At 38.0% G+C, this 13,605-nt stretch overlaps 1 protein-coding gene across 1 annotated transcript in view; it reads left to right on the top strand.

The window, feature by feature from the left end:
• Positions 1-12,938, top strand: part of GALR1 (galanin receptor 1) — a 33,652-nt gene extending 20,714 nt beyond the window's left edge. The window contains exons 2-3 of the mRNA XM_080378550.1: positions 6,726-6,791; positions 10,218-12,938. Of these exons, the coding sequence (XP_080234676.1) occupies positions 6,726-6,791; positions 10,218-10,535 (384 nt within the window). The 3' untranslated portion in view covers positions 10,536-12,938. The remainder of the gene's footprint in view (positions 1-6,725; positions 6,792-10,217) is intronic.
• The last annotated feature ends 667 nt before the right edge of the window (positions 12,939-13,605 follow it).

Here is a 13,605-nt window from a genome sequence, read left to right on the forward strand (position 1 = left end):
AGTGCTGTTGCTGCTTTCCCTGTCAACACAACTCTCTTAGTTTCTTTCAGTGCTGTGTGAGGAATTAAATAAAGTACAACACAGCAACAAGTTGTTCAGGCAAAGCAGTGTGGTTCTTTAAAATGCAGTGCACTTAAAAATGACACAAATCCACCCGTGTAGTCTAATCTGGTTAACATGTTAAGAGCAAAAAGCGTATCGCACTGCCTGGTCCCTGTGAGCCCTGCCTTGCCCCAGTTAAAGTGGATGAGAGATTTACCTTTGACTCCAGCGATGGCAGGTGATGCTAGGGACCAGTGCATGAGGACCCAGGTAGCAAAAAGCAGTAAGTACGGGTGCCTGCATAAGGGTATTTCAGGACTTTTCTGCTCAGGCAAACTGTCACATTTTTCTGTAAATACTGCAGCCTTCAGTGTAAGGTCCACTGCTTGCTGCTCAACAGGATCTGGATCGTCAGCTGCTACGTGCTGAGTTAGGCGGACATCCCCCTGTTTCTGTGCCAGCAACCTTCAGTAGCAGAATTTCTCCTTGGGCAGTAATTTACGCTTGAAAGGTTAAGTCTGCTCTTGCAATTAAGGAATGCTGAAGTGTTGAGAAGTCAGTTCTTTAACTGGCAAGTTCAATAGATGTAATGAAGTGTTTAGTCTGAACAAATAATTTTGTGTTCCGTTCAGTTTTGTATGTATTACACCAGCTTAATTGTGATGTCCAAATTAAGGCTAGAATGGCATCCAACTCTGCTAAACCGAAGCTATGCAGAACTCAAAAGGACATTTCTAAATTACTGTTTGTAATGAAGCAAGTCCAACCTGGCAAATGGAGAAGAAATACGTATTTTCATACATAAACTGAATTCTGTTTTCCCTGAGTGAATACATGGATATTTCCTCTACAGTGGTGAATATGACTGAGCTGTGAGAGGGATGAAACTTGCTGTAGCCATAGATCATCAGAGTTTTAAGAAAACATTACATACTTCAGGGACAATGATACAGAATATGAAAGAGGGAACTTTTCAGTTATTAAGAATTCTTGTATTTTTCAAAGCCAAAGCATCTTCAGTTTCAGCATAAAGTACCAGCCTTCAAAGTCTAATTATAAGACACAAGGTTGAAAACATGTCTTTCAAAATTACAGCAGTCCTGCATGGTAGGGGGGGTGGGGGGGTGAGGGAAGGAAATATGCTTAAAAAAATATAAGCAGAGTAAACACACCATGTTATCACAAAGCACCACTACAGAAGTAGATCTCTCAATATTAGTATGTATATGTAGCAAAAAAAGAAACAACACAAAAACCCCAAACCAACAAAGCAATCCTATGTGAAGTACATACCCAGAACAAGTTCATAAAATCGAGGCCACTCAAAGTTACAACTGAATCGTGCCTAAATTATTGCCAGGTTAGGATCTCACCCTTGCTTGGTGATGTGTTTTGAACCTGTATGTGTGATTCTGCTTGCCACAGTGTCAGGCTGGAAGATCCAACCTAAAGGGATGAGTTTTAGGAGATAGCTGGTATTCCCATCAGTGTCAGCGAAGCAAAAAACCCCCTGTGAATTGTACAAGGTGGTATTTGTACCCTGCAGTGTAAAGGCTCATTCCTGCCCTCAGGAGCCACTGTCAGAGAATCTCCAGCTGCAGTATCTTGGCATGTAGGGTGGGTGAGGGAGAAATTAAGGATGATAGTAGTTGAAAATGAGCTGAAGCTTTAGATCTGTCAAAGCCATTGCTACTCTCATGGGTCTCAAGCAAAGTGGTTGCTGTGAGCTTTTACTGATGTCACTAAAGTACTATGAAGTGCAAGTATTTTGGCTTCTGAATGCATGTGAAGTTAGAGGGTCACTGCTATGTATAGCCTCAGAAGTATTATAGAAATAAATGCATTAATTTCTTATGGACTTCACTGGTTTTCATGAACTGTGGCTCAGCTAAATAACGCAACCTTCTGATACAGTAGATTAAGACAAAGGCGACTCATTTCTCTGTTTGAATATAGTACCTTTTTCAGACTCCTGTAAAGCAGTTCTGTTCCTTTTTATAAGCAAATTGCAACTGAACTTTCAGTTTTGAAAGTAATTTTTTAGGCACTCTACTAAGGGAGCTGAGGTCTTTCTGTCTCTCATTTTGTCTTAACTTACGTTAGGAAGGTTTGTATTTTCCCCAGAGGATAGCAGTAGTGTCACAACCTACAGAAGTGCTGAAATAGTGCTAGGTGTTTGGAAACAGCATCCTCCCACAAAATCAGAACTGGAAATCTCATGTGATGTGCTCTTAAGGCAGAGATTTACAAGATCATTCTCTGTGTCCTGTGCGTACAGCTACCCATTGCCGATGTCTCACAAATAATGTTGGTTCAGTTTCAATCAAATTTGATAAAGAAGTGAAAATATCAGAAGAAATTATACTTCCCTAGGTTTGTGAAAACAGGAGTCAATGAAGAAGGGGGAGAGTCTTCACCATCCTCTCTCCTTTAAGGAGAGTCAGTTTGCACCCAGCTGTTATACATCAGAAAAGCCATAGGGAGAAGAGGTCTCATGTAGCATCTACTTATGGAGGAAACACATAGTTCTGGGAGCACACAGTCAGGAAATCACAAATCCTTAGGAAACTAGCTTTTATGAGTTCACAGAACCACTCTTAAAAGGAGCTTATCACTCCAGCCAGAGGAGCAGTGATCATATAGTTGAGTTACAGTGTTGCGTACTTGTAGACAACCTGTATTCTTGGTTTTTTATTGCATATCATATTACTTGACGTATTTTTTAATACTGACTTTTTGTACGTGTTTAGTAACACTGCTACAACATTTGCTCACTAGTGTGTTCTTAAAGTAATAAATGATTCCTAGTGAGCTTCTAACAATTGACATTTACCAGGGTAGTGCAATGTGACAGCACATTTTGGGTACCTCTGCTTTTGAGTACCCCATTATGAGAATTCAGTCCTTGCAAGTCAGGCCTCTGTCAATCAAACCTTTAGGCTGGACACCTAAAATCATTAGCAACCTTTTTCTTTTATAGATGTATAATGTTATAAGTGTTTTTGGTTTTTTGGTTTTGTTTGGGTTTTTTTTGCCTTAAGAATGTTTCCATTATTACCTATCATTCTGAGCATTCTGAATTAATAGAAGTCATGTATGATTTATAGCCTTGGTATAAAGTAAGCCATACAAAGTAGGAGACTCATTGTGAAATACAAGCTTATATGGTTATTGGCTTAAGATATTGTATCTTGGATTTTGCTGAGCAGCAAGGGAAACCTTTATGAAGCTACAATGAAAAAAAAAAAAGGGTATGACAAATAAGCGACACACTATTAGATGAAAGGGGGTGAAGGATCTGTTGTGACAACAGAGGTAGCAGCGTTACTTTATAAAATGGATTGCAGGCAATGGCACTTGAATTTAAATCAGATTCATATTATAAAATATAGTTTGGAATGGTCACATTATGGCTGTTAAAAAAGCAGTTCATTCTTATTAATGACCTTGTGCGGGCTTTCCTGCTGATTTTCAATGGCTGATAACAAAGGCGTACTCAGTGGGATGAATATATACAGACGGACAGGAAACATGCTTTGCAGCAGTGCAGGCTTCAAACATTTGCAATGTTTGGTAGACTTATGTGAGTAGGCACTGATAGTTGAAGCTATATTTCTCTCTCTCCCTACTGGAAAAATCTCTTTCTCAACTTGATTTGGTCATAGTCCCTCAGCCTGGGCTCTCAGACCATCTTGAATGTAGTCCCTGAAACACCCTGGGGGAGGGTGGGGGTGCTGGGGGAGGGGAGGAGAAGAAATGGATAGTCTGTAAGCAAAATCCAGGGCCTCCCAAGTGCTCCGTGGTAGCTGTCAGTGGTAGTACATTCTGGACCAGACTGGAACTTCTTATACTTCTATGATCCCACAAATCTCCTTACACCCTCTTTCACAATAGGATAACTTTCTCCTCACAGCATCCCACCCTCGTCTCCAAAAAACAGGAAAGCTATTCCTTCCCTGAGAGCTAAGTAAGTTCTCCGATCAACAGGTACATGAAAGCTGGACATAGAAAAGTTTCATGTAAAGAATTAATTTTCCTACACAGCTGAATTTTAAAAAAAAGTTAACACCTTACCAGAACAGGTTGTGACCTGTTTTTCAGCAAGGTGGGTATTTCATTCCAGGAGCTAAAAATGTGTGTGCCAATCTATTAGTGGATATTTTTCAAGGTTTTCTTTAGAGAAGTAACCTGAGACAAATTAAAAGGCTCATGTAGAATTATTGTTCATTCAGGTGAAGTGACAGTGTTTGTTAGAGGATCAATTGATTGTTCATTGGCCCAGAGAAAAGATAATTTGAACAAGGCAGTGAGGAGAGGTGTCTTTGATTTGCCTTTGCATAAACATGGCTCTTAATATCCTCCACAGTGTTTTGTGTGGGTCTCTGAGTGCTGTTCCACTGCTGATGATAGGTAATTAAATTCTGCCTATTTCTCTTGCTGCTGGTTTGCATACCATCTGGTACACTGCCACAATAGAGCCAGCATGTTTTCACTGCAGACACCTATTTAATGAAATATGTATATAATCTGAAAGAGGTGAAGTTGAGAAGGATTCATTGGAGGTTATCTTCTAAATCTTCAACAGCACGCACACCCCCACACCCTCCTTCCTCCAAATATACAATTTAACAGTTTTGTGTGCTGCATCTTTCATTGAAATGGAGAGAGATTAAAGACAAAAAGTTGTGCTAAAAGTTTCAGAACAAAAGAGAAAAATGCTTGTAACTTTAAAAGAGGATTTAGCATTTCTCATTTCTGGGCAGAGTTTATCTGACTTTAGTTTTGGACTGCAAGGGAAAATCACAGTACAGTGCAGTCTCTGGGTGGCAGGTGATGAGATTTGCAAAGGTCCAGTAGAGACAGCCCATCAGTGTAAGTTACGTGAAGGGGATGCGATAGGTGAAGCAACAGTGATGAGAAGTGAACTTCACTGTATTTCTCCCGTGTTCTTTTTTGGTTTTACTTTTTTTCACCCATGGACTAAGCAGTTCAGCTGTTTTGTACACGATGACAGCAGATGTCACCTGCCAGGTGTCACCATAAAGAGTGTATGAGCCAGAGGATCATCTCCTTCATCTTCTGCTGGACCTCAGGGGCTCTTCTGTCCTTTCCTTCTGGTCTGCTTCATCCTGGAGAAGAAAGAGGGGCTGAAAACAAAATGGAACATTTTCAGAAAAAAACCATTTATTTTTGTCCTGCCTTTCCTGAGCTTAGGTTAGCCTTGGTAGCAGCCTGGATAGTGTTTCAGAATAGGGAGTGCATGCAGAGCTGAGCCTTTCACTCACCAACATGTTAGTCATATTAGGGCAAATGAACTGCACTTCCAGTGTTAAGTGGTTACAAGTAATTTTTATTGTTTATGGTTCACTGGTAGCTAAGAGCAGACACTTAAAAAGTGGAATCCACTGATGAGCCGCGGTTGCTCAGAAATACCATCTTAATTCTTTTAATTCATTATCTGTGTTTCTAAGACTCAAATGCCAGAGTGGGATGAAGTCTGTAGGTGGTCTTGTCTGGTGTCTGTCCTGGTAGTAGTAAAGTTGTTCATCCCAAGGAAAACAGAGGAAAATGTTCCCAGATGATATATGATAATTTTAACTTCTACCTTTTCACCACCTCAAGAAGTCTCCTTAGGAGCCCTAAAACTTAGTGTTATATTCCTTAAAAAAATGATCCTTTTAATGCTGGATGATATTGCCTATTAATTCTGGATGATCTTACCTATTAAATTGTTCTCAGTTCATCTTACAGCTATGTAAAGTGCAACCTAACAGCATCATCGTTGTCATCTAACTGAGTGCTACACTCTGACACTATCTAAAAAATTCCTCAGACCATATTTTAATTAAACCCTCGAGTTTAGTTAAGCATCTCCTTTTTAAAATTCTGTATGGTTTACAAATTGTTAAACACATTCATCTGAAGAGCATATTCCATGCCCCCCATGCCTTCAAATCATGCCACATGAATATATTAGGTTCAGTTAATAATGACTGCAGATAAATTAGGGCATGGACCTGTACACATCCACTATCCAAAATCTTATGTGTAAATAGTTATCTGGACCCTGCTTTTGGATGGTGAGCCTTTTTGAGACATATTTGAAAAAGTTGCTTGTGACAAGTACCATCAAATTGTTGAGAAAGATCATACCTCATGTGAGATACATTTTAGTATAAATTATTTCTGAAAGCCTAAACTTCTATTGAAGATCAGATAGCACCAACATCCTGATTATATTAACCAAACATTCATCTGAAGAAAGTGAATTATGCAGGTGACTCAGTAAGCTCTGACTCAAAACATACACTTTTTATGTTACATGCAGTAAAGGTCATTCTAAATTAACAAGCATTGACTTCTTATGGAAGAGGAATGATTACTAATTCTAGGTCCATGGTAGGTTTCCATTTGTTGCCTTGTTCATTTGTGATATGTATTTGTTGTGTAATACATCTGAATTTTTATGTAAGAATTCAGTTGTGGTCTGCTTCATATTTGTTGAGTCACACAGATGCAGATATGTAATTCCTTTGGCTTTTATACTGTGCACTTTTGAAATGTGTAAATTGGATCAATAATCTTTGTAAGCAACTCTCGCCGTACTGGAGAGCATTATTTAAAAACCATGGGTTTCAATTTTAGAAACTGGTGAAATACAAGATGCAAATTATTCTTTTCAGGTTCTTAATCATCTACACAAGAAATTGAAAAACATGTCAAAGAAGTCAGAAGCGTCCAAGAAAAAGGTAGATTGCTTTCACTACTAGTATCTATTTGTTTATATTTTAGTTTTATGGCTAAGCTAATTTGGTATTACATTGCTTGTTGCCAAAGATGTAATGGAAAGAAGGAATTGAAATGAAATATTTAATGATGTATTCTGTGTCTCTCTGAACTTAGGAGGATTGACCTCTTCTTTCATCCAAGTTTTCCGCTGCAGTGCATCAAGCCATTTCCTGAGATCCCCATATTTTGAACTTCACAGCATCTGAAATTTAGACAGGGAGAGACGACCTGTCTGTAATAGTAAATGGAGTTTTGTGCCTCACAGGCATTTTCCCCTAACTTGTAAATCTTTTATTTATTTATTTATTTAACTAGCTGATTTTTTTACATTTTATGAAGAATTCCTAGCTTATATGATAAGACTTTAAAATCAGGTTTATTGTGCTTCCTGATAGATTAATAAGAGACTTTCAATGATTCTGCAATTCTATTGATTTTCCACAAAATATTTTTTCTCTTATGTTCAAGATTTAAGTTAAATACTGGTTACAAGCAGATCATGAAAGGTCTTTAAAGCAGAATATAAGCTTCACAATTTAGAACAATATTTGAAAGATGTGTTTATATATTGAATTTGTCAGTTAGTATAATATGGTTCTGATTTTTGAGCAGATTTGACCACAGTAATCATTTGACTAACTTCTCAGTTTATGCATTTGGAGTCAGAAAAACCCCTCAGGCTATAGCTCTTCATTTGATCTTATCACTATTACCATATGGGCATGCAGACTGTCTGCAATGTAAATGAGATATACATGAACTCAACAGGGAGTAAGTAATCTATTATTTATACGTTCTCTATTTTTTTGAAAAATGCCCTAGTCAATAGATTTTAATTCCTGGAATTAAAAGCATTATGGCCCTGATTCCATAAAATACTTAACATATATACTTTTGCACTTAATGTCATTAAGGCCAAAGGTATAGTTTTCAAGCTGCATTTTCAAACGTACAAATTTACGTTGCTATCTCTACTCTCATCTAAATAGTTCTTGAACTGGAAATATCTATGCATTTTCTCTAAAAACTAATTCTTAAAAATCAGATCTGGCTAGGATCTAGCTTTCATACCTTTAGGGAAGAACATTACAGGTGCCCAAGACTGCCTGGACGTATCAGGGTTCAGTAACCAAAGGGGAAAAAAAAAGGTAGCCAAAACTTTTGCCTTAGAAAATAAGTTGCTGATCCTAAGGCCTAACTCAAAGTTTTTTAAAACCATCTCTGCTTTCACTAGTGTGCTGTCTCTCTCTGGTTACAGTATCTTTCTTCTTTTCCTTTTACTGTTCTGTTAAGGATGTATTTCAGGCTTAATTACACATTTCTACCTTTATTCAAACCTTTATGAAAATTTCAGTAGTAGAATCTTAAAAATAATTTGCTCTATGTGTGGAAAAAGTTAATGAAAAATACGAATGTGCCTAAATGCTATTTTTTGTTCTTTTTGGTCATAAAACATCAATATTAACATCACGTACTTCAGGTGGGTTTTATTTGCTGATGAGAAGCTGTAAGCAAGTTCCCATTAGGTAAACAAGAGCTGCCCTTTAATGTTACCTCGTTTGCAAGCCATAGTGATGATTTTGGAAAGGTAAGCTCTGAAGTTAGGCTTAGGAGGAATAAAGGGGTAAAACAGATATTGTGAGGTTTCCTAATGCAAATTTATGTATTCTACAGATATGAAATAACTAAGTAAAATAGTTACAAGAAACACACAGTCATCCTCTGCTTTCAGGTGCATCTGTGCAGTCTATTGAAAGTCAGTGACTTTCCTGGTGTAATTTTTTTTAGAATGTTGAACTAAGAAGGTAATGTGCCTCTTCTGAAGTAATTGTGCATGTGGGATCCAGACAATCAGTTTTCAGATGGAATATTAATACATTGAAAGGATCAGAGAATAATTTATGCCTCCTTATTGGCACATACTCCCTGATGAGACCTGAAAGAGCAGATATTTGTGTGGCTGTTTGTATTTGCAACCGACTTAAACTCCGTAGGGCTAAGTAGAGGAATGGCTTGTGAGAACAGATGGATCCTTGAGACTAAACAAATATTTACTACAGATATAATGTCCTTTGGTTTCTGTTGTGAGGTTTTATTTACCAGCAACAGTATCTATCATAAATTATTTTGGTCTGTTGTCACAGAAATCAAACTTCTTCTGTAAGTTTCTATAGGTTAAGCCATATTGTTCTATAAGTTATGAACATTAATCAAGTCAACAAGTATGGACCAAGTTCAATAAACCAGAAAAAAGTCTAGATATTCTCTGTGCTGCAGTATTTATTCCTCTGTGGCCACTGTGAAAACTACAAAACTACACTGTGTAGTTTTGCCTGTGAAGAAGAGCCTGTTATCTGAAAATTATGTTGCAAAGTGTGAATATAGTAATTAAACAGTCCATAACATAATATGCTTTGGAATTAATATTAGGCTTCTACTGGAAGAGTGATTTAGTTGAAAGAGGTACTTGTTAGAGGAGTAGATATTAATTAGTTGAGCAACTGCAAAGTACTAAGTGCTGTTTCTGAAGTAAGTGAAAGCTAAAGAAAACATTGGCAGTCAAACTGCACTGTACCCTGGCAGAATACCTTCAGTGCCTGAAGGGTCTGTGCTGACTGATACTGTAGCTGTCTGGATGGATCTAATGAACTTGATGGGTCTTCCTCTCATAAATAATGAAAGTGGAGTCAGGAGGCAGCGCTGTGGGTATTTTGTGTTCCATTTCTCAGTTCAGTGTCTGGTGGTGAGCTTTACTCTCCAGATTGGTTTTGACAATGTGCAATTACCAGAAATTTCAAGCTCCTTACTTTTCCCTTTTTTTTCCCTAGTTGTATTCCAGAATGTTGTTGTATGACTCCCCCTGTGGAAATTTTACATTTGAAGGAGAGACTTTCATAGAAGCCCCTGCTCCTTTTTATAGACACTTGAGCAAAGCATTCATCTGACTGCTCTAAGCTTTTCCACCAGCTGCCTTCATGTAGCATAGATGTCTCTTGAAATTTTGGTCAGAAAGCCTTGTGCACAGATCATTAGATCTGGATGACATTTCCCAAAGACCCATGTTCTTGTGATTTTACTACAAGCTTATGTTCACCTCAGAAAAGGCTGAGGCTGTTGTGTAGGGTATCAGGAAGATCATTCGTTACCTTCAAGCAGTCATACATTTGCCTTTCACTGTGGCATTTTCCAGGCTAAAATCCTCCTTGGGGTAGTTCACCGTGCAAAATAAAGCCCATATGGGTAATGGAGTAAAATCAGTAATAAATATTCCAAAGTGTGTTATCTCTCAGTGTACCTTCCCCCCCACCCTAATGGTTTTGAAGCAGGTTGAAAGCTGATTCTTCAAGCGCTCATCAGACATCTGTGTTTTCCTTTCCCTGTCTCAGACAGCACAGACTGTGTTGGTGGTGGTTGTGGTTTTTGGCATCTCCTGGCTGCCGCATCACGTGATTCATCTCTGGGCTGAATTTGGAGTTTTCCCACTGACTCAAGCCTCCTTCCTCTTCAGAGTAACTGCACACTGCCTGGCTTACAGCAATTCTTCTGTGAACCCGATTATATACGCGTTTCTCTCTGAAAATTTTAGGAAGGCCTACAAACAAGTCTTCAAATGCCAGATGGGTAACAAGTCACCTCTGAATGACGCTAAGGAAAACAAAAGTCGGATAGATACACCACCATCTACCAACTGTACACACGTGTGAACTTTGTCCTGGATGTTGGCTCTTCATCTGAGTGAACTAAACACCTAGAAAACAAAGCACAATGAGCTTTATCCTGAATTTGTCTTGATAAAGCTAATTGGTATTTAATGTACTGAAGTTGCATTTGTAGCAAAAGTCTGTGAAACTAATATGAAAGAAAACGGGGCTGATCATTTGCATCTTAGATAACTTTGTCAAATGAAGCTCTTGGACCTTTAAAAGATAATTGAGTAAAAAATATTGGAGATGATATGCCTGTATTCTTACTAAGCCTACGATGTGTAAACATTCAAACATACAAGAAGGAAATGTTGGTATGGACAAGTAACTTTGTCGTCTTCTTTCATCTAAGTGAAGAGATGGCTAAAATTTCCATCTTACAGATAATAAATACCATAGTACTATAATTTTAGAGAGGAAAACTTTTGTTCTCTCTTCCGATTGTTTTGACAATGTCTTTTCTTTTTGTAAAGTAAAGATGGGTTCTGATTTGTTGCCATTCATAACCCTGATGGAGTAGCCGTATTAAACACCAGCCAGGCAGGCTGGCAGCAAAGTGATTAAAAATTTTAAAATTTTAATTTTTTAAAAAAATTGATTGGAAACAGAAGTGCTGAGGTACTAACAGGCTGACTCCTGTTCTTACCTCTGCTGTCAAAAGTGGTTCCAAAGAATGTTTATTGATGTGGTGATAGGCACTATATAAATACAAATATAAATTGGTATTTGTATATATATATATAATATAAATTGATATAAACTCCAAATATAAACTCATTTGGAGTTGAAATAACCTGTGTACAACTTGAGGCAATTGCTTTAGGGAGGAAATGCTTATTTTATCTGTTTAGCTGTCTTTTTAATGTAATAACCTGAATAATGATGGACTTTTTTCCACTTCATATGGCTGCCTTACTGTATGCACAGAACTTTTGTGTACACTGTGTAAGGTTTTGTTTATGGCTTATGTGTACTTGTACCAAAATGAGGATTTGTGTCTGAGGGAAGCTTTTCTTCATGTGTTGCGCACGCGCGCGTGTGTGTATGTTTTGCTAACTTGATAGACTTTGAGATGGAGATACAGTTTTAAGTGTGCAATATATACATACATTTTTTTAAATACTATGTTCTGTAAAACTCTGGGAAATGCTTAAGCACTTGAAAACAGCATGCCCTTAAAAGTTGTAAGAGGGGCTTGATATCGTGTAGCTCAAAATTGGAAAAATTCAGAAAGATACATTTAAATCAGTACAAAGTATATAGAGTACATAGTCCAGTTCTGCAAATTCTTAAATAGGGTGAGTTTCAGCAATTTTATGAAAGTATTTAATATGTCTTTAAGTGGTAAACCACTAAAGAAATAGCAGAAGGGCGCTCAGTCCTTTGAGAACATTATTGTCAGCTGGAGTAAGATATGCTTTTACCATTTTTGTTAATAACCATTAGACTCATAGAATAAATTAAGTTGAACGAACCTCTGGACATCCCCTCAAGGCAGGGCTACCCTCATAGTTGGGTTGCTTCCTTGTCTAGGCAAGATTTGAAAATTTCTAAGGATGGTGATTCAACAGGTTTTTTGGGGCAACCTGTGCCAGTGCCTAGCCACCCTCACTAAATATTTTTTCTTATCCCCAGCTGGGATTTCTCTTGTAGCTTGTGACCGTTGCCTTCTGTGTACTTAAGTCTTCTCTCTAATATGTAATTTAAAATGGCAATTAACTTTTCCCCCAGCCTTCTCTTCTGAAACAACGCATCACTCTCAGTCTGTCCTCAGCTGTTGTGCTCCAGATTAGTGGCCTTCCACTGGCTTTGCTCCAGCAAATCCATCCCTCTGGTGAACTGGGGTGTTCAAAACTGCTGTGTGCCAGATGTAGCCTCACAAGCACTGAGTAGACTAATCACTTTCCTTGATCCACTGGCTGATTCTTGCTAATAAAGCCCAGTGTTACAGTAATTTATTGCTGCAAGGGTACACTGCTGACTCGTGTTTAATTTCTGCTGTAAAAGCACTCTTGTGTCCTTTCTGCAGAATTGCACTGAGTCCCAGTCCAAGGTTCAGGACTGCTTTTGGCTTTGTGGAACTTCATGTGTTTGGTAGCTGTTACTTCCATTCTTCTGGCTTATCAAGGGTCCTCTGAAAGGTTAACCTGCTTTTCAACATATCCACCACTCCCCTGGGTTTGGTATCATGTGCAAACTTGCTGAGAGAGTCCTGTACCCTTGTATGCGTTGGCCAGATGCTCTGTCAGATTCTTTTTTCTCCACAAACTTGCTTTTAAAAAATAATTGTTCAGAGTGGTGGAATGACATCAGCTATGGGGGTTTAGCTTACATGAAAATGTCTACGTTTATGTGTCAGTGTTGTGTGCTTGGAAACAGTAAAATAATATTGAAGACACGGTATTGCATGCATGGTGTTTGTGTCATTTCTTTTGCATGAAGAGACAGTTTGATGATACTGCTAGGAATCCCCCAGAAACACCTCAGTTGGAGAAGACGGGTTTACTGGTGCAGAAAACCATTTTCTGGGTTAGGATTGGGCTAGAACAATATTGAAGTTCCTCTGAATTTTCAGATCATTATCACCCACTAAACACTCAAATTATTAAAGCACTATCGGACTTCAACTGAATTTATAACATATGAGAATATTCTACAAGCTTTGAAAGTTACAGCTTTTTCCTTTTTTAAAAAATTGTGGTTTTATTACTTTGAATATAAAATTACAATATAAATATGTAATTGTGTAAAGTTAATATTATGAGTTTATTTTTTCATCTGGAAAAGGCTTTTTTTTCTTAATTGTACATAATTTTAAACCCAGGTGCTTACAATAAGAGAGCTACATCTGTTTGAAATTTTAAGGGGGGGGGGATGGGACTGCAGCAACAATTAGAAAGGCCCCACCTGGTTCTTGTTGAGTATCAAAAACACTTCCACCTCACTTTTCAGAGAAACTTTAAGAAACAGCGGACACTCCAAGGCTGTTTCCCACCTATAACACACTTGTGTTGATCGGTGTCTCTAGTGTGACTTTGAGGTACTCAGCTGTGACATGGAGGTTGTGAAT

This window comes from Falco punctatus (assembly GCF_963210335.1).
Source record: "Falco punctatus genome assembly, chromosome: 3".
NCBI lineage: Eukaryota > Metazoa > Chordata > Aves > Falconiformes > Falconidae > Falco > Falco punctatus.